Source organism: Coptis chinensis, chromosome 3 (assembly GCF_015680905.1).
Source record: "Coptis chinensis isolate HL-2020 chromosome 3, ASM1568090v1, whole genome shotgun sequence".
NCBI classification, from domain to species: Eukaryota; Viridiplantae; Streptophyta; class Magnoliopsida; order Ranunculales; family Ranunculaceae; genus Coptis; species Coptis chinensis.
In genome coordinates, this window is record NC_141458.1 from 82,854,596 (window position 1) to 82,877,927 (window position 23,332).

General features: G+C 37.5%; 2 protein-coding genes, 1 non-coding gene and 1 pseudogene across 5 annotated transcripts; 1 reads left to right on the forward strand and 3 right to left on the reverse strand.

Moving 5' to 3' along the window:
* Window positions 1–3,160: 3,160 nt before the first annotated feature.
* LOC147511147 (germin-like protein subfamily 1 member 13) lies at window positions 3,161–4,223 on the reverse strand (annotated as a pseudogene). Its single transcript, XR_015219214.1, has 2 exons — window positions 4,088–4,223; window positions 3,161–3,840 (listed from the first exon to the last, which is right to left on the reverse strand). The product of XR_015219214.1 is annotated as a germin-like protein subfamily 1 member 13 (transcript).
* A 157-nt stretch (window positions 4,224–4,380) lies between these two features.
* Window positions 4,381–10,237, forward strand: LOC147511148 (uncharacterized). The gene is made up of 5 exons (XM_086602920.1): window positions 4,381–4,725; window positions 4,869–5,750; window positions 5,844–5,935; window positions 6,633–6,683; window positions 9,812–10,237. The coding sequence occupies exons 2-5, from the start codon at window positions 4,871–4,873 to the stop codon at window positions 9,836–9,838; spliced, it is 1,050 nt and encodes a 349-aa protein (XP_086459046.1). The 5' UTR covers window positions 4,381–4,725; window positions 4,869–4,870; the 3' UTR covers window positions 9,839–10,237.
* Window positions 10,238–11,102: 865 nt separating this feature from the next.
* LOC147511149 (uncharacterized) lies at window positions 11,103–14,767 on the reverse strand. Of its 2 annotated transcripts, XM_086602919.1 has the most exons (7): window positions 14,362–14,644; window positions 14,222–14,291; window positions 14,042–14,147; window positions 12,760–12,858; window positions 12,545–12,679; window positions 12,397–12,468; window positions 11,103–12,264 (listed from the first exon to the last, which is right to left on the reverse strand). In XM_086602919.1, exons 1-7 carry the CDS (start codon window positions 14,480–14,482, stop codon window positions 11,197–11,199), a joined length of 1,671 nt encoding a protein of 556 aa, XP_086459045.1. In that variant the 5' UTR covers window positions 14,483–14,644; the 3' UTR covers window positions 11,103–11,196. The 2 variants fall into 2 exon arrangements, with proteins under 2 accessions (XP_086459045.1, XP_086459044.1); XM_086602918.1 differs by having other exon boundaries at window positions 11,103–12,468; window positions 14,362–14,767.
* An 8,025-nt stretch (window positions 14,768–22,792) lies between these two features.
* On the reverse strand, window positions 22,793–22,898 carry LOC147511150 (small nucleolar RNA R71). Its single transcript, XR_015219641.1, has one exon. It is a non-coding gene; the product is annotated as a small nucleolar RNA R71 (small nucleolar RNA).
* Window positions 22,899–23,332: the final 434 nt, after the last annotated feature.

Consider the following 23,332-nt stretch of genomic DNA (forward strand, 5'->3'; position numbering starts at 1 on the left):
TGATGACGGTCTCTCTTTAGCTTTCGAGGTGAAGAGTTTTTGTTCCCCTCTCTAGGGACCACAGGGGCTATCTGATTAGTCTTATTTGCTTCTTTACGTCTGTTCAGGACATCCTCCTCCCACCCTGCATGAGTTTCAACCCTGTCTAGGAGTTTCTCCAAATCACTGGGTGGTTTCCTGGAGAGGGACCCAAATAAGGCGTTGTTTTCATCCAACTCTTGTTTGGAAGCTATTATAGCAGTCTGTTCATCACAAGACTCTATCTAGATTGAAATTTCCATAAATCGTTGCATGTAGGATCTCAATGCCTTTCCGTCCTTTTTCTTGATGTTAAACAGTGCATCGATCCATTTTGGTTGGTGCTTGTTGCACGAGTACCTGCCTATGAAAGTCCTAAACAGTTCTTCTAAGGACCTGATCTGCCACTCAGGTAACCTGTGGTACCACTGGAGCGTGAATCCAGACAAGAAAGCTTTGAACTCTTGACACATGACATGGTCATACCTTTCATATTGTCCCATGGTGGTACGATATCTGAATACGTGATCCACCGGATCTGACTTGCCAATGAAGATACTGAACTTCGGTTGTCTATAACCGCAAGGATAGGGCTTTCTCATTACTCATGATGCGAAAGGAGATCTGCCGGCCCCCATTATAGCGGATTGATGAACAAGGGAGTCTTGTATTTTTCTTCCTTTGCCGGTCATCCTATGCATTTGACTGATCAGGTCGTTTTTCTCAGTCTCCCATGTGCTTTCTTTGGTAGTAAGTCTCTTACTCTGGATTCTTTTTCGGTGTCAAGGGTTGACATCACGATCCTGCTTAGTTGACTCTGATTCTAATGCCATATCCGAGTTCTCATCCAATTCATCAGACTCGATTCTCGATGGTTCGCAAATAAACCGATCCCCACGCCTTAGGTTCCTAGCACGACCGCCCACTGGAAGGTCGTCTTCATCGAGATTGGTACAAATGCCTAAGCAGATGTAACTCTCGCTCAAGGTTGCTTCTTTGCTGTTCCAAAGCCTGTACCGCCTAGCTCGCCTGAACAATCTCTTGGTTGGAAAGAACAACATTCTCACCATTTTGACGTTCTTCTTAAGCGTTATTTCTAGGGCCTGCACCGGGAGCAACTGGTCTATCGGTGCTGGTCACCGGTCTTTGAAGGGGATTATTCGAATCATGATGACCGACATTCTCCCCCCCCCCCTTTAAGCATCTCGTGCTCTTCTTCTCTGACAGCGACGCTGCGGATGGTAGCACCACCTTTTGTTTTCTTAGTTCCTGCCATCACAATGGTAAGAGTTTTTAAACTAAATCATTCGTCAAAATGAATGTTTACCTACTTTCGTCCCCACAAATGGCGCCGAAAGATGTAAGGGATTTTCAGAGTATCCCCTGATCCTCCTCTGTGCCTTGTGATTCAGAATATTTTTCTTGATAGAGAAAGGATGAGATGATTTAGTGTTCAGGGTTGAACCACCTGGTGGCTGCCTACGTATCTCCTTGTTTATTTAGAAGAATCAAACCCTATTTTGCCTAGTTCCTAAGAGCGAATTCCTATGGTTTATATAGGAAGAGTCTTAAGGGTCCTAGGGTTAGGGTTAACCTCACCGCTTGTGAGTTTCCTTCCATCTTTGGACTCTGCCTTCCTATTAGAAATCCTCTCCTTATGGAAGTCTGAATATGGACCATATCTTATTAGAGGTAGGTTTCCTTGTTGGTCATAATATCTCATCGCATATGGGAAGATTATATCTAAAAGGCAACTCTTAAAGATATGTCATTCTGATTCCTTCTATATCATCAAAGATTGCCCTCTTTAGTTTCCTTTTGTTCAGGAACTGCTTTTATTAGTTCCTAACGACTTGGAGAGCTGGCATATTCAGAGGCGGGTCGTCATGTGACTAGCATATGCTTACGATACACTCGTGATAAACACGAGATAACTTGTTCCCAGAACTAATCCGATAGTTCTCGTCTTATTCCAGGTATCCATAGTCCTAGGTCATTTCCCATAAACGTGTCATCTAATCAATGACGGAAAATCCCCTTTACAGTTACAAACAAAGCTCTACACAAAACTACTAAGAGAGAACGACTATAAAGCAAGAAAAATGAAAATGGCAGAGAAACTAACCTGAGTACTCTAAAACCTTTTGCAAGTTCTGAAAAATGAGGAAACGGTGCCTATTCAGTTCTCCATAAGCATTTTGTGCAAAAACCCCTTCAATTCCCAATGCACATCATGATTACACTAAAACCCTTGACCGACACGTACCCTTATGTAGCATCTTTTCGAATTCCACAAAACGAGGTGGTTGCTATTTCTGTTCACAACTGCTCGCATCCTCACATGTGCTACACACGTGTTATTGTTCTCTCTCAGCAGATAGCTCTGCTATACAAAGCGACCTACTGAGATGGGGCTGTGTGAGGGAGTAATATTCACATCGAATGAATATCAAGTACATGTCCAACGTAAACAGAAGTTCCAACCAACCTCAGGTCCTCGTCGTCCTCAGGGCTCGTTTCACAGTGACTCGACTCAGGCAAGCGATCTGTTCAACCAAATGCCCTCCAACCAATCTCGAGTATTCGTCCTACAAGCTCGCTTCAAAGTGACTCGAGTTGGATACACGATCTCGCCCAAAAGCGACCTCCATGACGCCAACTCATCTCGTTCCATAACTCATTGATTCAGGCACGCACCTCATTGATTCTTCATAACTCGCCATCATGACTCACCAATGATGTGGAGACCTAAACCTAACCTGACGCGGGAGAGCAGGAGGCGCGAGCATCTTGTCTATATAGAAAAGATGAGGAACTACATCTGACCCAATTCAAGTTCCTGATGCGTAGGCAGTTCGCACATAGGAACTCGGTCAAATCCAATCCACACACACCCTTTCTCCTCGAATCAACCTACATTCGTAAGGTTAGCACAAATATAACCTTTACACCAACGTTGTGATAAGTTATTTTTACAATAATTTGTAGGGGCAATAGTACCATACACCGTTAAGTATGGAATGGACGGTATGGACCTATGCCAAATTCAAACACCTCTTTAGTGGCACGACGCATTCCTTTAAGGGATATTTAATTTTACAGACCAAATCAAAAGCAAGTAGAGCACCCTGCTCCATTATCGTGACAAAACTATGATATTATATAATCACGTAAACATTATTGACAAACTCGTGTTTTTTATTTCTATAGCCAATCACAGACTATATGGCAGTAGTAGTACATACAAGCAACAGTAGTATTTTGGCAGTTCTAGGCAATGTCCATCCAGAATTTAGCTTGAAGATTATCAACCACATTCTTGTCGAGCTGGAACGCCTTAGCAAGAACATCATCGGAGATAGGCGGATTGGATCCAAAGACGCTGTTGGCAATAGTAATCACACCAGGGTTCTGGCTGCTTAGACCAGAAAACGCAATGGCTTGAGTGTTACCAGTGTTGAACTAGAAGTGAATAAGGCCTACGGGGATCACAAACACATCACCCTGATAAAGTACTTTGGTGATGAAGCGATTATCTGGATTGGATGTGACAAATCCGACATAAAGTGTACCCTCCAAGACTACTAAGATCTCAGTTGCTCGAGGGTGCGTATGTGGCGAGGTTGAGACCATAGGGTGCAAAGTCAACACGAGCCAAAGAGATGCCTAGAGTGTTAAGTCCAGGTATTTGAGCCACATTTGTTGGAGTGACTGCTGAACTAAGTTGGTTCGATGTGTTCCCCAACATATGAAGCCCGCTGAAAAAGAAATCATTGGCTGTAGCAAGCTTTGGGTCCTTGCAAAATTTCCCATTCACGAAAACTGCAAAACGTTAAGCGTTTATAAATCAGCATGAAAGTACTAAGAACTAAAAGAAGTATAACAACTATATATATATATAAAAAAACATTAAGCGTTTATAAATCAGCATGAAAGTACTAAGAACTAAAAGAAATATATATATATATATATGATACGACTGACCACCATCCGTGAGTTTATCGTAAAACCAATGTAATATATATATATATATCGTAAAACCTAAAAGATTAGACCTTATTATATATACCTCCATCTGTTGTTTCATTAATAGCAACACAGAAATCCTGAAGTGGACTAGGATCAGAGGCAAGAACAAAAGAAGCGAAGGCAAGTAAGGTGAAAGCTACAAAGATTGCATAGCCCATTGTGTTAATACTTTGTTTAGTTTGAGTGGTGACTCTAATAAGCATGTCTTACATGGGTATTTATAGAAATAGCTAGAGACCAATTTTAGAACTGGTCTCATATGCATCATTTTCCCCGTGGAAGGTAGCAAGACGTTCTCAAAAAACTACTTTTGTTTTATTGTATGCAATTCTAGACAATGAATCGTTCTTCTACCCAATTAAATATAATAAATTTGTAGTAATTAACTGCTAATTCTCCAACAACTTCACCAGGTTGTTTCATTTTAATCTTACTCTTCTACGTAATCAATAGTCGACCCAGTCCTTCCACTATCTCTAGAGCCAAAAAAGGAAAAAAGAAAATCCCCAATTAGAGTTTTTGCTGCATTTATTTCTAATTTTGTTCGGTATAACGGGCCCATCGAAGTGGTGTGTATGCTGACATGGGCATTTCTAATATTTTCTCAATGTTGAAACCACGTCAGCATACACCTCGAATCCAAGTCTAACCGGAGCTCTCAACTCGAATTGTACTCAGGTCTCTCTCTCTCTCTCTCTTGCGTTCTGCTTGTGCACTAAAATTACTATTCACTTTAGAGCTTAAAATTTACCGTCCAATTTTAGGTACTAGTTCTGTGTAATAATCTTGATTACTTATTGGTCACTATTTTGTTTACTAAGGAATGGATTGGGAAACTAAAGCTGGCCCACCCGACATTGATTCTGTCACACATGCATTACCAAAAGTTGGAATGGTTTTTCAATCAGAAGAACATGCTTATGATTTCTATAATCAGTATGCCAAAACAGTGGGTTTTAGTGTACGTAGAGATTCATCATCTGTGAATAGATCAGATGGGACAGTTATAAGAAGAGTGTTGTGTTGTTCTAAACAAGGTTTTCATACAAAGATTGGTTTGTCTGCAAGGACTGGGTGTGAAGCCCGAATTATTATTAAAAGACGTGGAGGAAATTTTCTGTTGACAGTAGTTAATGAAACGCATAACCATGAACTTGTTGCTCCATCTGAAGTTCATCGTTTGAGGTCACAACGGAAGTTTGAAGATTCCCAAGCTAGAAACATGTATCATTCCGGGATTGGACCCGTGGACGACATTTCTACACATTGGTGCAAGATTGATGATTGTACATATCCAATGGTTATTGATGGTCAACCATCCTCAAGAAGTGGTGATAGTGTTGGAACTTCAATGGTGGTAGATTGCCACCCGTCAACCCCACAACGCAATGATTTGGCTCATTTGGCACTAACTATAGTTGCAAAGGGTAATAGCAGTGCAAAGTCAGTCATATATACTAGAAAGTTATTGGCTCGAGTGCATGAAGAATTGGATAATTTTTTGAAGTCTGACTGTGATAAAACAAAGCTCCTTGATGATACTGGAAATGTGAGTCAGGCAAAAGCTGGTGAGGGTAATATGGGTGGAAACCTAAACATTGGAGATCCATCACGAAAAAAATCAAATGGAAAAGTGAGTCGTAATATGAAGGGAACATCAGAAAAGGGAAAAGGAAAGAAAAGATTTCAAAAGAAGCCAACAGGTTAGTAAAGAAAAATAATAAAACACATGATCGAAAACTCTATGCTATTCTCCTGTCATTATATTAATTTGGCCAAATTCGTCATGGTTGAAGGATCCTATAGTCAAGTATCAGATGGAGTCATAGGAACAACATTGCTCATGTTACAACAATCCTCAGTGCTGCCCACGCAACACAACAATCAGGTTCGATAACCTGCACCACAATGTTTACTGTTATTTGTTTCTTTGTCATTACTGTCCATATATTAAGCTATTCAAAAATCATTGACCAAATATTAAACTATTTAATAATTAAAAGTAACTTTTTTGATATCGTCAAGCTGCATGTGAACTTTAAGGTACTCAATGACATGTAGATTACAGTCTGTCAATCCACATACAAGTACGGGAGGTCTAAATGCTCAATGTGATTTCACTTCTACATATTAGAATATTGGCAAGTTCGAGTTGAGAAACTCAAATATATTACTAATCATGAATCATTTGGATTACTGGAACAATTGGCAACAATATTACCCACTCTGACAATGTAAGGTTTTGATTGATGATAATCTGATGGATTAGATACATTTTCTTGAATAGCCGAATGCTACTAGAATAACTGCATAGGAGTGGGCATGAGTGTAGCAAGGGGAGGAGATGAGAGAAGGAAGGAGATGAAGAGAGAAGGCAGAAGAAGAGAAACAAAAAGAAAGGGGAGGGGTTACAGACAGATAAAAACCAAATGACAATTTGTTCCCCTTTTGTGAAGTCAGCTCAAAAGTTCGCATACGCTCACAGATAATCTTCTGTATTTGTTTCTTAAAACCTGCATCAACCAACAACTTCTTTGCACAGACAGTTTGAAACATTACTAAGTTTGAACTTTTGAAACTTGCAGGTATCTCCCAAACAAAAGGTTAAGAAAGAACTTGTTTCTTACGATGCTCAGGTAAAGATCTATTTATGAATTGATTTTCACTGTCCCAAAAAAAAGTCATCTTCTTTGGTGATAAAGTTTGCTTATGAATGAAAATTACATTTTTTCTAGTTTAAAAGTTTTGTACATAGCCATACTAGTTGCCCAGGTATGGTTCTTCCGAATGGTATTAAGATTAAGGGCATCTCCGATGGTGATATCAAACTTGGTATCAACACCAAATTATCCTAAATTTGATGAAAACCATCTTTAATGCTTCACCAAGCATGCACCAACATGGCAACTTCAAAGTTTCAGCAACCTTAGCCCACTATTTGCTGCCAAGGTTGGTGTTTCACCAAATGGACGACGCGGTTAACGGTGTGGCATGCAAAATATGGAGCACTATATCACAATTCAATCTCCACTTTGTTTGTCGTGTGATAATATTATGTTAGTTAGGAATCACCTCTGTAGGAATTAAGGCCTCGCGGTTAACAGTGTGGAGCGTGGGCCTGGCCAGCTGTCAGCAATGTGGAGCTCCATTTTTTTGCTGAGTAAGTGATGCAACCACTGAAGTTGCACCTTTCACCAAACCTTTGATGACTCTTTTGATGCCAAATTTTGCTGAAATTCAAATGTCACCATTGGAGATGCTCTAAAAACCAGTGTTCTAAAAAGCAGCCTAGGCTCCCCCTTAGATGGTCACTAGGCACTAGTTGGTGCCCAACCGACTCGCCTAGGCCTAAATCGTTTCAAAAGCAGTGGACCGATTAGGCGGGTCTAGGCGGACTAATCGATCTCTAGGGGGTTCATTTTTTTATTTTTATTTTCAAAAAATAATTAAATGTTGAAAATAAGAGGTCCATAAAGGCTTAAGATTTTAATGAGTCTAAAAGACTAAACCCCAATGTCCCTATTAAAAGAAAATGTATTTTCATATGAAATCTCTCTTTGGTCTCCCTATTCAACTCGAACAAATCACATGCCATCTTCTTTTACTGTTACACCTTTTTGTATTTTGTGCTTTTGTTTATGTTTATTTTTGAATTATGATAAATGTTTGATTTCTTCATTTCTTGTAGTATGGGTGTGTACAACTGTATGTTAAAATGCATATTATATATTCGGAAAAAAAAAACCCCACCTAGCTAGGTATTCTCCCACCACCCGACTACCGCCTACCGTTTTTTTAGAACACTGCTAAAAACCTTTAATTAGACCGAGCCCTTAGGTGTCAAGTGGCCTACTACTTGTCAAGGCTTGGGAGGTTGGTCTCAGGGTCTTGGGTTCCACTCCCAGCTTCACAAGGGATTAGGGAATAAAACTTCAAACTATCAAAAAAACACTTTAGACAGGGCCCTTAAAAATACATGAACTGTTTTTTCCCTCTTTTCTCTGGCTTTGCAACTTCTTTGAATTAAGAATTCAGTCCAGTCTGACTTGTTTAGTCCGAATTCCACGGAGTAAAATAGGATGTTATCTTTTAGCTAAAGAATTGATGACGTCAGAATGCATCGCAAGCATCACGGAAAACACTGTGTAGCCTAATAATTTGCATTTGATCTCAATTCGGTGCTCTTCAGCTATTAGCTTTGGTACCGAAGATTTGATCTCATTTATCCCTTTACCTGAGCTACATAACTCGTCTAATTCTGGTCATTGATCATGTTAAACATTAATGAATAACTAAGTCATTTTTTTTTGGAGTCATTCTTTTCCCCTTTCCTGGTCTGTTAATAGCAAAACGGATTCTTTCGGTGTATAAATAATGAAAATTCCAATGTCTTTTATTAAACTTAGAAAAGTAAGTAGAGTACACCTACGAACGAGTAGTCGCGTCCTTGTAAATCTCTTCATGGATCGTAAATATGATGTTGTCTATCTTACAAAAGTTAAAACATGTTTTATTACAAAGTTGAAAAGAATTTTGTTATGCATCCTGTCTAGAAGTTTTGTGTATTGAGTAAAATATATTGTTGTTGATGGAGAAGTGTTGTGTATTGAGTAAAATTATTGTTTGGGGATAAAAGAGAGGAAAAGAGGATACGGATTTAGTTTGTTTCGTCCCTGTCAATATAGATAAAAAAATAACTGGGTTTTACATTATAAAACTACCTGAAAAAAATTGGGTCGGGGGTTCCAAGTGCCATCATGCAGAGCAATCCTGTGTATTGTTATGGTCCGAAGCTGGTAATCTCAGGAGAAATGGTCTAAGGCTTTAGGGACTTCAATGTGATAGTTTTGGGTGCTTATCCTCGAAGTCTTGGAGTGGTAAATATTTTCTTAGCTGAGTCCTAGCTGTGGAGATTGCAGCTAAAAGAAATCTGAGAAACTATGGATTGAATCAGATAAGAAGGCAGCTTCACTGGCTTAGTAGTAACAAGGTTCCATTGAATTTTACAACAAGGTGGAGGAGATTCTGGGATGTAAGATTGAACAGTATTTCATAGTGGTTTTAATCCAATTTTGGTGCTGATGCTGCAGATAGATATGATGCTAGTCTGGATTACGGAGGTAGTTTTTTTTAGCAGTCGTGGCCTAGTTTTTAACTTTGTGTACTGCCTACAGGACTTTAGATTTGGCAGATCTTATTAGATCTTTTTGGGTTTTTCCATTATGGGTCTCTACTCTTCAAAAGTTTGCATTCTTGGTCAACTGTTTAGTTACATTTCCTTTATGCAGAAAGATAAAAAGGGGGTTATCTTCATAATTGGGGAATTCGGAATTCATAGGAAACTATCACTCTTCAGCTTTTAGGATATTTGTGTTCTGTGCATTATTTTCCAGTTGATATGACAAAGCTCCAGAGCCCCACTCTTGAAAATGATCCCTCAACTTCTCTTGTTTCTTATATTGTGAACCTGTCAATCTGATAATGATCTATTTCCGTTCTCCTTGTGAGTTCGCCAGGAGCTTTCTGACACCAGACAGTTGAAGTACTTTAGAATTCTGAAAAACTCATAAAAATAGGATATAGTTAGACTAATCACTTTATGTTTGATCATCAATTCTTAAGTAGATTCTCTGAGCAGTATAACCTGCTTAAGCAGTGGTGCTAAAGCAGGTTTTGATTTTTGCTTTGAAAACACTATCCCTGTTTCATGTGTCCATCTTTTTGAAAATTTTGTATTCTGATTTAAAGACTCCCAATCTTGCAGGCATCTGTACAACCCAATCTTACTTGAGGAGACTCGGTTAAGTAGTTCGAGTTGCTCTCAAAGATCTCCAGAGCTGGCTCAACTAGTAATGGTGTTGATAGTGAAGAAGATCAGAGAGAGTACATGCTTTAAACATTTGATGTGCTTTCTTCAGTAGAAGGTAGAGCAGAATCTGCTATTTGAATACCCAAACTTTAAGAAACCAGTCCGATGGGGACATCACTGTTTTGAGAGTTTCAACTAAAGGCTTGCCAATTTGTACAAATTCTAATTGTTAGAGGAACCGTGTTACTGTTGTAGTTGTTATTAGTCTGGGAACAGATGTGTATATTCAGGAGCATAGCTGTAGTTGTTTGAACTTTTGTGTATTAAGAGGAAAACCAAAAGAGAAGTCAATCTGAAACAGAAATCAAGTAGTTTAATTGATATGTGTTTTGTTGTTAGGGTTACCACCCATTATTAGTTGCAATTAGTGTTAAACCCCCCACCCCCCCTTGTAAGATCCAACGGCCATGTTTCTTCAAAAAAAAAAAAAAAAAAAAAAAAAAAAAAAAAAAAACTTCATCTTGCAACTTGTGGGGGTGGTGGTGTTGGTATCACTAATATTTTTGAAAATGGGGGGTAACCCTCCCAACATCAGTTTTATTCTGAAGAATAAGAATGCTATCTGCTTTTGATTACAAAGATGCCTGCTTAATACATTTTCTGACATAGCAAAGAACACTGGTACGTGCTTAATACATGGGCTGACAGACGTTGTGCTGCTCAGGCAGTTAGACCTCTCACAATACTGAAGTTGACAAACCAAAGAAATGCTTCTTGTCCAGTCCGTCCTACATTTAACAGAAGCATTCCACAAACTATACCCACAAACCGAAGGAAAAAATATGGTTAAGAACACGACCGATACTAAACTTTTACTTCGGTAGTCACCAAGGTGCCCACCAAACTCCTAGCGTACTAATGGCAACACATTACTATTAATTTTCTTTAGCAATCTCTCCAACCGCAGCTGTGCACCCTGGTTAGATAGTTTGCAGTCTCCATGTATTAACATAACATTAAGCTCTTTATTTACCCAGCTCCATGGCTCAAAATAAGTAAGAGCTTGCACCATTTCAGGACCAAGCAATTAGCTGCTCCTAGGACCTAAATCAACATTTGTATTAAAGTTTGACTCTCTTGAAAAAAGAAAACCAGAGTCCTCGAGCTAGTTAGTACTACCTGCAAATTATAGGCAGATGCCCACCATAGAGGCTTAGACAATGAGATGAAATTTGAAACCCCAACATGCTTGCAACAAGTTCAGATACAAAACAAAAAATATTACAATGCGCATGTGTCTTAGTTTTATACAAGAAAGCAAAAAAGTAAAACTGTTAGATTTATGCTTTAGCCTTTCTTTTTCCCACCAGAGGTTTACGTGCAATGCACAATCTAGACTTTCTTGGTTCTTGCACTTCTTCATCACTATCTTCACTGTCCAATACAATCACTGCTTCAGTGATTGTTGACTCCACTTCCTTGTTTTGCTTTATAATGCTATTCCCTGCTTTCTCCGCAGCATATATTTGATCTCCGTGTTTGCGAGTATGTGGCAACTGCATGGACTGGGATGGAACTCCTACACTTCGGGAATATGGAAGTGATAACTTTCCAGCTCCCAGCAAAGTACCTTTGTGATCAGCATCCTTCTTTTGAGTTAGGCATGAGGACTCCATAGGTGCCTTCTCACCCATGCCAAATGACTTCTTCTGACCAACAAGTTTTACTGCCTGAATATGTCCTTGATATGGTGGTTGTGCGTCGGAATATGATGATATCATGGCACGGCTTTCTAGTGTGGACTGACAATTGGGCGGCACATTCTCCTTATTGCCATAATCTTCACTTCTGAATGTGCTGAAAGTCTCCAGTGAGAGCTTCTTGCAGATGCCAGACTTCTTGATGCTCATATCAGTTGCGCCCTTCTTTACTTTATCATTATTAACTTGAAGAGGTTGTTTGTCAGAATTATCAGTCTCTGGAGTTAGAACTGACTTTGATGAAGACATGGAAGAAAGGCCTTCGGAGTTTGAGAGTGATAGCCTGGGACATGAGGAATTTAGTGACAGTTTCCCGCCAAACCCAGAGGGCTTTGTCTCACATTGGTTTACGCTTCCACTGTCAGCCTCCTTTTCATGGTCTTCTTTATGTTGGCGATCAACAAGGTTACCAGTCCCCGGTTGAAAGGGATTGAATGAAGCCATAGAGAAGGTTTTGGAGTTCATCTGCAAAGATGGATTCTGCAAGACATTTTCCTTGTCCTTACTGGCTGTTACCTGGGCTAGGATGGAAGACTTCAATGATAGCTTGTTTTTGCTGCCACACTTCTTGGAACTTGTATTTATGCTTCCTTTACCCACTTCATTTGTATTGTCTTCACACGGCAGTTGTTCGTCATGAATACCAACCTGCAGCATAGATAAACACGTTGATGACTTAACTGAGAGAGATGGATTCTTAGTATGTCCTTCATCCTCTTTGTCATCATCATCTCCTTTCTGGGATGGAACAGATGATTCAAGTGACAACTTCAGGCTGACCTTGCCGAGCTTTCTTCGGTTCAGATTGCAATTAGCATCATCATTTCTGCGCTCCCAATCCTCAGCTACCATCTGCAGATATAGGAGATGGTTATCTCAGATACACACAAGAGTCAATAGACGAGAAATAACTATAGTTGCAAAATACCGTGTTTTGGGTTGGATTAACTGGAGTGTTTCCACTGCTACTACTGCTGCCATTAATCCCTGACTTAGCATATCTCTCAGTAAAAGACCGTGCCTTTTGGTCAAACATCTGGCTATTATATTTGTATTCCCTGCTCTGCACAAATATACAAGCCTAAATAAATGCAAATTCTTTTATATCTATCACCAAGTTCAGTTTCATCCATGTACACTTACAGCTTCACACATTAGGCCATCATCAGGGTTGGGTTCACTCAATAACAGCCCAATGCTCATTAGTACTGTCGAAATATTCAGAGATGGTTGCCATGCGCCCTGCATAGAACTTTCAGCTTTATCATTTTATGTACCAAATTAGCACAGAAATAACAGCAGTTAACACATTAGTTAATGAAAATTGACACTACAAGCTTCCTTGTTCATAGAAAAGAAGCCATATCAAGGCCTTCCATGTTCCAACAGTGCTAAGCTCAATGCATATTCTCCAAGAGAACCTTGGAAAATTGACACAGTACAATAGTAGTACTACAGAAACCATATAGGATGAAAGCAATTGAAAAAGAGAAAAATCAGTTGTCCCTCAGTATTCAACTGCATTAGGTCTGTAAAACAATGCACATTGGTCATTATCGGAACGGTCTCTTAATGTTAAGTACTGCTGGCATTCTAGTATTAAGATTGCATTCCTCCAACCAAGACTTCAATCATGTAAAATAAAATAATCTGGCACACCCAAGGTTTTAAAGAACACATCTTAGCCTCAAGGCGCTCTGCCTCTGTGAGGCTTGAGGTGAGCCTAAGAGGCACTTGAGGCATAGGCCTCAATAAATACATACAGAAATAAATAAATAGAGATAATGAGGGAAAATGGGGGTTGATGATGGAAGTGTGTGATTTCGAATAGAATCATGTGCTTATATGCTCAAAACATAACCTAATAAGGAGTTTTTAGTCTTTAAAGAAGTTAGGAGGTATTAAATCTTCAAAAATATGGAATTTTCCACATGTGGCTTTGTCATTGGTGATGATGATCATGTCCTTACACCTGTCAAACCTACAAACTGGATATTGATACCTATCTTCCTAATGTATTTATATTGCTACACCTACATAGTAATTGAATAAAACTCGTTCTGCATCATAAGTGGTCAAAGTAGTAGTTTAATCAAAGATTTGATCCTTTGAGAGAATTGGATATCATTGGTTTCCAAAGATGATAAAACTGTCAATGAATCATGAAACATTTAAGACACATTGTGTTTAACTACTACTTCTGTGAGGAATCAAACTAACAAAGTTTGGATATTTAAGTGTGTCATTGTATGGTCTAAAACAAAAGCGGGTTTCATAGTCTGATCAAACATCTCTGGGGAAATTAACCATCTATTAAACAGGTGCCACACCATATGTTTGCATGGAATCCCAAGATATAGGCAACATTAAAACTACTAAAATCACTGAGCAATATATCATACATGTAAATGAATTGGAAAATTACCTTGGGAGGAAGCTTAAGTATATCCAAGCAAATCCGCCCACCGTTATCAATATTAGGATGATATATTGGCGTCGCAAACGTCACGTTCGGTGGTTGAAATGGATACCTATAAACAAGAAAATAATAAAATTATTAAAAATTACCACCATCACTACGAATTGTTAAACAAAATAAAATCACCTCTCGGGTATCTGAATCTTGATTTTAAAAACCCCATCAGCATAAACAGTTCCCTCTGGGCCTTTCATTTCTGCAAAAATGAAGACAAAAACGTGTAAACTTAAAAAGTATAAAGAATGTCGAAATTTAGAGTTAGTTACCGGCATTTATGTTGGATAAATCGGAAGGGTCGTTGGGGAGAGAGACACCGGGTGGTGGATCAGTGAGGAGGAGTTTAAGCTCCTTTTGCATTCGTAGGTTCTGCCTTGCTGCTTGTGCCATACTTTATTTTATTTTATGTTTTTTCTTTCCTTTTTCTTGTTCAAGGGGTTTTGCTGGATTTTTTTATTGTTTTGAATTTTAGGAAAGAGCGCCAAACGGCCTAATTGGGAAATTTTGAAAGAGCTCGGGAACAACATTTTGAACACAACCCTTTACTTCGACAAGAATTCAAAACAACTTTAGAGCCTTGTTATCAATTTGCGGAATTATTTGCAAATTGAATTTTTGAAGGGCAAAACCTATAAAATTTTTGAATGTTTGAAAGATTCACAATAATTTGTGATTTTTTGCCTTGAAAATACGGATTTTTGTTGAATTTTTCAAAAATTCAAATTCGGACCCAAAAATAAAATAATAATAAATAAAGAAAAATTCGGTTGCGTTTTTGTTATTTTTTATATACTTTATGTCTTCACTCTTACTTTAAGTCTCTCAATCTTACATTTTTAGTGATAAATTAATCCAAAAAGCTTTGTTTTTATACTTTTTGAAAAATATTTAAATTGTCATGTCATGGTGTGTGTATTTTGAAATTTGAACGGTAATTTCAATCCAAGAACAAATAAATGAAGGTACCTATGTGGATCATTCAATTAGTTTCAATGTTTTTGTAGCTAAATTATTTAGATATATTTGTTATGTTGTAAAGAATAACAACTATTATTAATATTTACTAACATAATATCACGAATTTTTTACTTCCGAATTTTTGCAACTAAATGTTTAAAACGCGTATTAATTAAATACCGTATAATTGCCGTATTAAGAAATTTTTGACCAAATATTTGACAGTACCGTTTTTTTGAATCACCGAATAATTCTCGAATTATTCCCGTACCGAATTTTTACCGTATCCCAAATTGCTAACAAGGCTCCCGAGGGTTTTTCCCCTTAAGATAGTGGCGCTCCTCATTTTGTAACAAAATAGATATGGAAATATTTGAGGTTGTTTAGGTATCTAATTAGGGTTGTAATATTTACACCACACATTTTACCAAGGGCTACCCAACGAACAACTAACTACATGACAACTAAACCCTCGTTAAAACTTACTAGTTACTTAAAAAACAAAAAAAAAATCAAAGTCTTTTAATTTTACCTAAACTTTAGTTTTTTTCTTCCTTAAAAACCCCACAAACTCTTATCATTCAAATTTAATGTGTTCTTAAAAACAAACAAACAAACAAACAAACAAACAAAAAACTAAACTTTTCAATTCTACCCAAACATGTTTAATTCTTCCTTTAAAACCCTACAAACTATTTTCATTCAATCCCTGTATAGTTTAAGCGTTAAGCGGTAGCTAATAAGCTCAAGAGTGCATAACGATTAGACCTAGTACGTAATCAGAATATATTGGGGATTAATTGGAAACTAATCGGATGATAATCCCAAATAAGATTTTCCCTTCCCATAGGTAACACATAACACATGCCACAAATAAGTAATAGCTAAATGCATATTGAAGTGAAAATGAAAAGGATAAACATATCCAACAATCACCAAAATGCAATCATAGCATCATTGCAATATAGTATAGTGTCAACATAAGTAAAATAAAAAAAAAACACAAAAAATATATCAAAAACATAAAAGCATGCATCCATGACTTTGCTAAAAATATATCGTGGGGAACTTAGTTTAAGTTGGGTTTTCTATGTTGTAGGTTTTTTGGTCTATAACTTTATGTCTAACAGGCAAAGGGTGGCAAAGAATTTTGAAATGAAAGACCATACATAATACGCCACCCCTAAACAAAATTTGAAATCTATTTTTAAGTTTGAAAATTTTTGTGGCCTATACTCCAGAAAGGTAGTATTGTACAAAAACTTGGGTTTTTTAAAGTCAGATTCCCTAGACTTACTAATATATGTTTATGTTTTTAATTTTTTAATTTTTATATATTTGATTTTTAGAAAAACAAAATTACGAGGAAGAAATAAAAAAGAAACTCACTCCATAGAGAAACACTACTCAAACAACAAGAAAAAGTGCAAGAAATGAATGCGTGAGTCACATGAAACGTGGACTAAAGATCTGGCACTTACAACCACTCACTCTAAAAGGAGGGTCTGATTACTTTAATGGTGCAATCCCATAATATAATATTGGAATAGAGCACACCGAAGAATAAGATGAGTCTTTTATAGTCAGATACTCGAGACTTTATCTAAAACATCTATTAACGTGCAGTTTACCATATATCAATAACCTAAAGAGTTGTGGGTCTTTCCATAAATAATTAACATGGAATGCACCCCCAAACAGAATCTGGCACCAAGATTTCCTATGATGCAATTTAGTGGAATGAGAGTGAAGTTTGATTGACCTAGAACCTACAGACAGATTTCCAAAGGAAAGAGTCATTGATCCATCCCGACAATTGATTTGGGCATTGGCGGTTGCCAAGAAAGGACGCCTAGAATGATATGAATAGAATCATGAGCAACTTCTGTGTTGAGAATAACAAAGTCGACTAGATAGTAAAAGTGTTGAACTTTAATGAGAATGTTTTCAACTACACCCTTGGGGTACTTAATAAAACGATCGGCTAACTGTAAAGTCATTTTGGTTGGTTTAAGTTCATGGAGACCTAGCTAGCTGTTTATATAAATAAAAAAGGAGTAAGTTAACACTTGCCCCGAGGTATAATAGAGCAGTTGTTATGAAAGTATCGCCTAAGGTGCATTGTACAATAGAACGATCAGGGTCTTTGTACTTAATAATTCCGTTATGTTCAGATAAATAGGGATATTGTTAAGTTAAAAAGGTTTCGTTGGGTGTGTTGGTTTTTCTCTTCTTGGTGAACAACTCTTTTAGAAACATAGCTGTCCAGGTAGACTTTTTATAGCATGTAGAAAAGGTAGGTTGATAGTCAAATTCTTAAAAACTTCCCTAATCTCATCAAAATTCGCGTCCATTTTAGACACAACTAGTCTCTGGGGATATGGTGTTTTATCTCTATATTTAGCATAAGGGTCAACAGTATTATTAGGCTTTGCTTTATCTTTATCCACTTTCCATCTAGGTGTCCATATTGGAACCTTTACAAGTGTAGGATCATCAATTTATATGATGGGGGTCTTGTAAGGTTGTCCTTTTTGGTTGTGGTTTGACTGGAACATTTACAGGTGTAGGGTCTTCAGTTTCTATGACAATTTTTGGTATGCTTTCATTTTCAGCTTCTGTTTGTGGGCACTCTTCAGGCATAGTCACTTTGTTATCAACTACTCTACCTGAACGAAGGGTAGTGACTGCCTGTAGGTCCCTTTGGTTTATATTACCATTACACTGAATACTGTTTACTTAAAAGGCAGTGTTTGTTGACTTAGGATTATGCACTGCTTGATCTGGAAACACGCCTGCTTGGTTATTATTTTGGTTAGGAGACATGTCAATAACTTTTTGGCACAAAGACTACATCATTTGCATCATTTGTTGTAGTATGTTAGAGTTTTGATCATGCTGATCTTTCATCAAGTTGGAGTTTTGCTGCATAATTTGATTTTATTTTTCCAACAAGGTCACTACTACTTCATCTGTAGATGGTTTGACTAGTGAAGTGGTCATAGGAGGAGTGATTGGAACTAAGGCTTGTTAAGCGTTCATGTTTGGATGTTGATAGTTCTGGGTCATGGGCACTAAACCTCTGTTATGGTCACCTAAGTTTCCTTATCCTTGATACGGAATAAACTGGTTGAAGTTTATAGTGGGCCTAACATTTTGATTATTAAAACCTGGAGGTGTAGCTTGTTGTTGTGCATTATAATTAGTTCTTTGCCTCCATTGTGTGTTAGGGTTGTTACTAAAAGCGCAGATATTTTCTGGCTGTGCTGGTGGTTGTGCATAGACAAGAGGACAATAGAGGTCGAAATGCTCAAGACTAAAATAGACAGTACAACTAGTAGAGTTTATGTTCATGACTGAAATGGGTTGTTGTTGAACAGAGATGGCATCTACCTTTTTAGTAAGGGCATCGATAAGAGTTCTAAGTTCGGGATCAGGTTTAACCTCAAACTTACTGGCAGCCTTAACTATTGAAGAAGAAGGAGTGGAGTGGGAAGAGTCGTTATCTCCCCAATTGTTGTTTCTCTTAGATTGATCTTCTAAGAATTTATAAGTCTCTAAGACTCCTTTACTAAGAAAACTACCCCCATTCATGATATCTATAACCTACTTATGATGATGTGAAAGCCCCTTGAAGAAGGCATAAACAAGCGTGTCTTTCGCAAGATTATGATGCAGGCTACGCCCTTATGATGATGTGAAAGCTCCTTGAAGAAGGCACGAACAAGCGTGTCTTTCACAAGGTTATGATGTGGGCATTCAATGAGAAGATTAGTGAAATGATTCCAGGCTTCGGAAAAGGATTCATGAGGGTTCTGGTAGAAGAAATGAATCTTTTGAAGCATTCCATCTGTCTTCAGTAGTGGGTAAAACTATTTCATGAACAATTGATCAAATTTAGCCCATAAGTCCACGGAGTTTGGCGTTTGGGCAGTTAACCAAGACGCCGCCTTGTCGGCCAGGGTGAATGGAAACCCTAAGTTTAACTTGATCCGGACTTACGCTAGGATGATGGAATGTAGTGAGAACTTGTTCTATCCTACGCATATGTTGATAAGGTTTCTCGTGGTCTGAACTATGGAAAACCGGTAACAAGTTAAATATATTCAGGGGAATTCAAAAATCCCCCACTAGGTTTGCAAGAACAATGCAAGACTTAGGTCCATCGATCAGGGCTTTGTAGAAATCAAAGAGAAGAGTCTCTGGTTTTTCAGCCATTGTTGCATGTGTGGTGTGTGAATTTCTAGATAGGCGTGTGGTATTGCGTCAATGATAAACAAATAAAACAGGTTTATGCGTACCAGATCTTAATCTTATACAAATTGAAATCTAATATGCAAAAACTTATTTAAGCATGCAAAACAGTCTGATTATTACTAGAAATTAGTCCTCTTACAGTGGATGTAAGAGAAGGAGAACCTGAATGCCTCCTTGCTACCCTTATGAATAGCGTCTTCAATACGAATCTCAGTGTCCTGTAGAAGCTTGGAACACCGAACCAGCAAATATTTCAAACTAAGATATGACCTGTAACTAACCTGTAAAAGGGCAGAGTGATCGGGCTTACTTCAGAGGGTGTGCACGCTCAAATATAAGGTTACTATGGCACGTGCACGCTGTAAAAGAAAACTGAAGAAAACGCAAACTTAGGTTACTAGAGGTGCGGGCGCGCTCCAATATAGGTATAATAGGGCGCGTGCGCACTCCAAAAAATTTGAAATTTTTACAATAGTTTGCTAAGATGTCCAACAAGTAGCCTATAAATTTTTAGAACAATCGGAGTTAGGAAAGGTCTTCTACTGCCCTGCAAAGTTTGTGACACAATTTTTGGACACAATACAAACAAACGAATGGTTAACCAATCAAAAAAGAGCAAAAAATTGCCAAAATTTTATTGGAGACTCCTGAAAAATAATATGTGTTCATGCAAAAAGTTTAGAGGAGTTGGAATTCTACAAACCCTCATTATCGGCTGTTGTTCCAGAAATTAAGTGTTGCAAAACTGTAGAAACACACTGGAAACAATCCACTAGTTAGGTAGTCAAAACAAATAAAAAACTCTTCAAAATTTTACTACAAAATCCTGACTTATGATAGATACTCTTACACAAATATTAGAATTTTGGGAATTGCCTAAGTAACCCTACTAGTCTGTTTTTCTAGAAACTTACTGTTTGAAAGATGAAATGCAGCACTGTAAAGATGGTATTAGTTCACTAGGTAAACCAACTAGGATAAATCTGAAAAAATTCCAGTAAATCAATAACACCTTAAAAATTGTGTCTGAAAAATATCAGAATATATCAAAATTAAAAAATACCTTTACCGCAGTATTCTTCATTGTGATTATGTAGTTTCAAAGGGGCGCGGGCGCGTTCTGTGCAAGGCAAAAGGGAGGACGGGCGCGCTCTTAGTTTAAAATAGTAAATATCAAGTTTAAACAGTAATGAAAATGTGAGAAAGAAGAATGAAAAATTAAAGAGGTGGGTGGGTAAAGAATGGGGGATTGCCCCTTGGATTCAAGCAATTGAATTCTTGTCTTGAAAGAGTTTAAGGTGGCAGCGTCGCCATTTGATAACCGTAAAAACGGTACTAGATTTCTCTAATTTATTCTTACATTATCAATTATTTATTTCCTACTCTCACATATATATTCATGCAATATATAGAGTACGAGATCGTTCCACTCTTAACTCTCTAGACTTAAACGAATTCAACTAATCAAACACAAGGAAACCGTGGTGAGAGCAATATTTATGGATGTGAATTTATGCTACAAAACTAAATATATTAATTTAACTTATACTAATTTAATTAAAGCAATTGAATATGACTTGAATAAAATATGGAGAAGAATAGAAAGAGATTGAAATCCACTTTAATTAATACTTAACATGCTAGCATTGAGTTGTTGCAAAACCCTAATCTTTATGTTTAAACACAAGGTTCAAACATAAAGGTTATGCCTTTAATGGTCCCTAATCAATTATGGTATCTCTAGTCATAACTAATTAGCATTAGAGAAAGTTTGTCTTCCATTCTCATGGCAAAACTCACCATTCTCTAGTTTAGATTAAACTTTTTTTATTACTAAGTTAAGAAAAACCTAAACTTGAAGTTCTAACCAACAATTCTATACTAACAAATCAAGTCCTCATCAAAGCTTCAATCAATCCCCTCTAATGGAGGTTTAGTTTTGATTCATGGGACTATCATGAATAAAAGAATGAGAAGAAGACATAATAGAAAGAGAAGCAATTAAATTGAATAATAATAACTTGAAGTGTTTAATGGTGGCTAGGCTAATAACATAAACTCTAAAAACTATATTAAACCAATGGGAAGAGGTAGGAGAGAGATATATTAAACCATAATTAAACTAAACTAAGTGGGAGAGAAAGGAGAGAAGGTCTAATAAGAACCCTAATTAAACTAAACTAAGTAGGAGAGAGAGAGAGAGAGAATAGAGTTTTGCCTTAATCCTCTTTATATAGGAGATGGTTAGGTTTACAATTTCGTGCATGGGATTTGGAGCTGTGTTTTGGGCCACTAAATCAAGCCCAAAACCTAATTATTTAAGTCCAAAAAGGGTTACTCTATTGGAATTTACTACAATACCTATTTTGTCCACTTAAATTGCTCTAATTAGGTCAAGGCCTAAACTATTAGAAATATCTTCCCGAGCCGGTCGTTTTGACATATAATAAGACCAATTCTGATGTCTGAGTCCAAAGATACGGCTTGTTGAAATTATGTTGACTTTTATGTTCTTTTTCTGCCCGTGTTGACTTTGAATTTTCAGCTTTGACTAGGCTTTAAAAAAGCTTTTTCTCCTTAAAACTTGGGCTTTAATCATAGAACTTTTCTAGCAAGCAATTTGACTCCTTTCTCTTGCAAAAGTGACGTATTTCTTCACATAATTAATTTCAAGACCTAAAATATACAAAAGTACATAAACTGTAATAACTCTTATTTATTATAAACATAACTGGCCTAAATTTAATACTATTAAGGGGTTAAAACTACATGTTTGGGCTTTTATCAGGCTGCCTACTCTTCTGCGATATGTAGTAGAGTCATCCTAGTCTCGCGCCTAATTGTTCCTTTGAACAGGGCATGGTAAAATTATAGACCAAGCAAAGTTTTCAAAAACCCCATACTTGTAAAAATGAATTTCGATTTTTTGAGCATACTTTGCATCGTTTACGCATGCTAATATAGTTTTGTCGTCTTGCTAAAAGTGTATGATAATCGGTGATCACCACTACATGTATTAGAAAGAATAAAACTTACTCACATAGGTGAGCATGTTGTTCTAGACAATCTCCTATTTCTAGTCCTCTATCTACTAAGATGGCCGACAAAGTAGTGCAAGCTGAAGAGCCTCTCTCCAACTTCTACACACCGTTGCAAGATGGGCCTCCATCTTGTATACGAATCACACCTCTCACGAGCGATTTTGGCATTCCACTGAACGTGTTCAATTTTCTACCCATCTTTCACGAGTTTGAACACGAGTTATCATACAAGCATCTACGCCGGATACATGAAGTATGTAATACTTTCTACCATCCGGGCATCACCGACGATCAGGTTAAGCTACGAGTGTTTCCTTTCACTCTAGCTGGTAAGATACTAAGAGTCACACATGGCTTCTTTCTCAGAAGCCTAATTCCTTCGATACATGGGAAAAGGTTGTGTTCTCCTTCATGAAGAAGTACTTTCCACCGAAGAAAACAGAAGAGATAAGAAGTAAGATACAATTCTTTAGACAGAGTTTAAGTGAGACATTTTCCGAAGCATGGGATAGATTCTCTGACCTACCCCATTCATGTCCTCACCATAAACTAGAAAAATCTACTCTTGTCCAATGTTTCTTCAAAGGTCTTCTCCAAGAACACAAAGTAACACTCAACATCATGAGTAATGGTAATTTTTTGGATAGAGGTGCAACCGAAGCCTTAACCTTTCTTGAAAACCAAGCTGAAAAGAGTACTCATTGGGGCGACATAAACAATTCCGAACAGCCCAACCCAAGACATCTAAGGCTAGTGGTATTTTTTAGGTGAAATCTGATCCGGAGATCAAAACTTTAATTAAAGCCCTCACAAATAAGGTAGATGCCCTCACAACCAAACAAAAAGACCAAAACCCTAATCCTATCATGAACATAAATACCTCACCATGCAATTTTTGTCTAAGTTTAAATCATATAGATGCCACCTGTCCCTTGATCACAAACCTATCATCACTCCAGCCAGAAGAAGTGTGTGCTTTCAATGT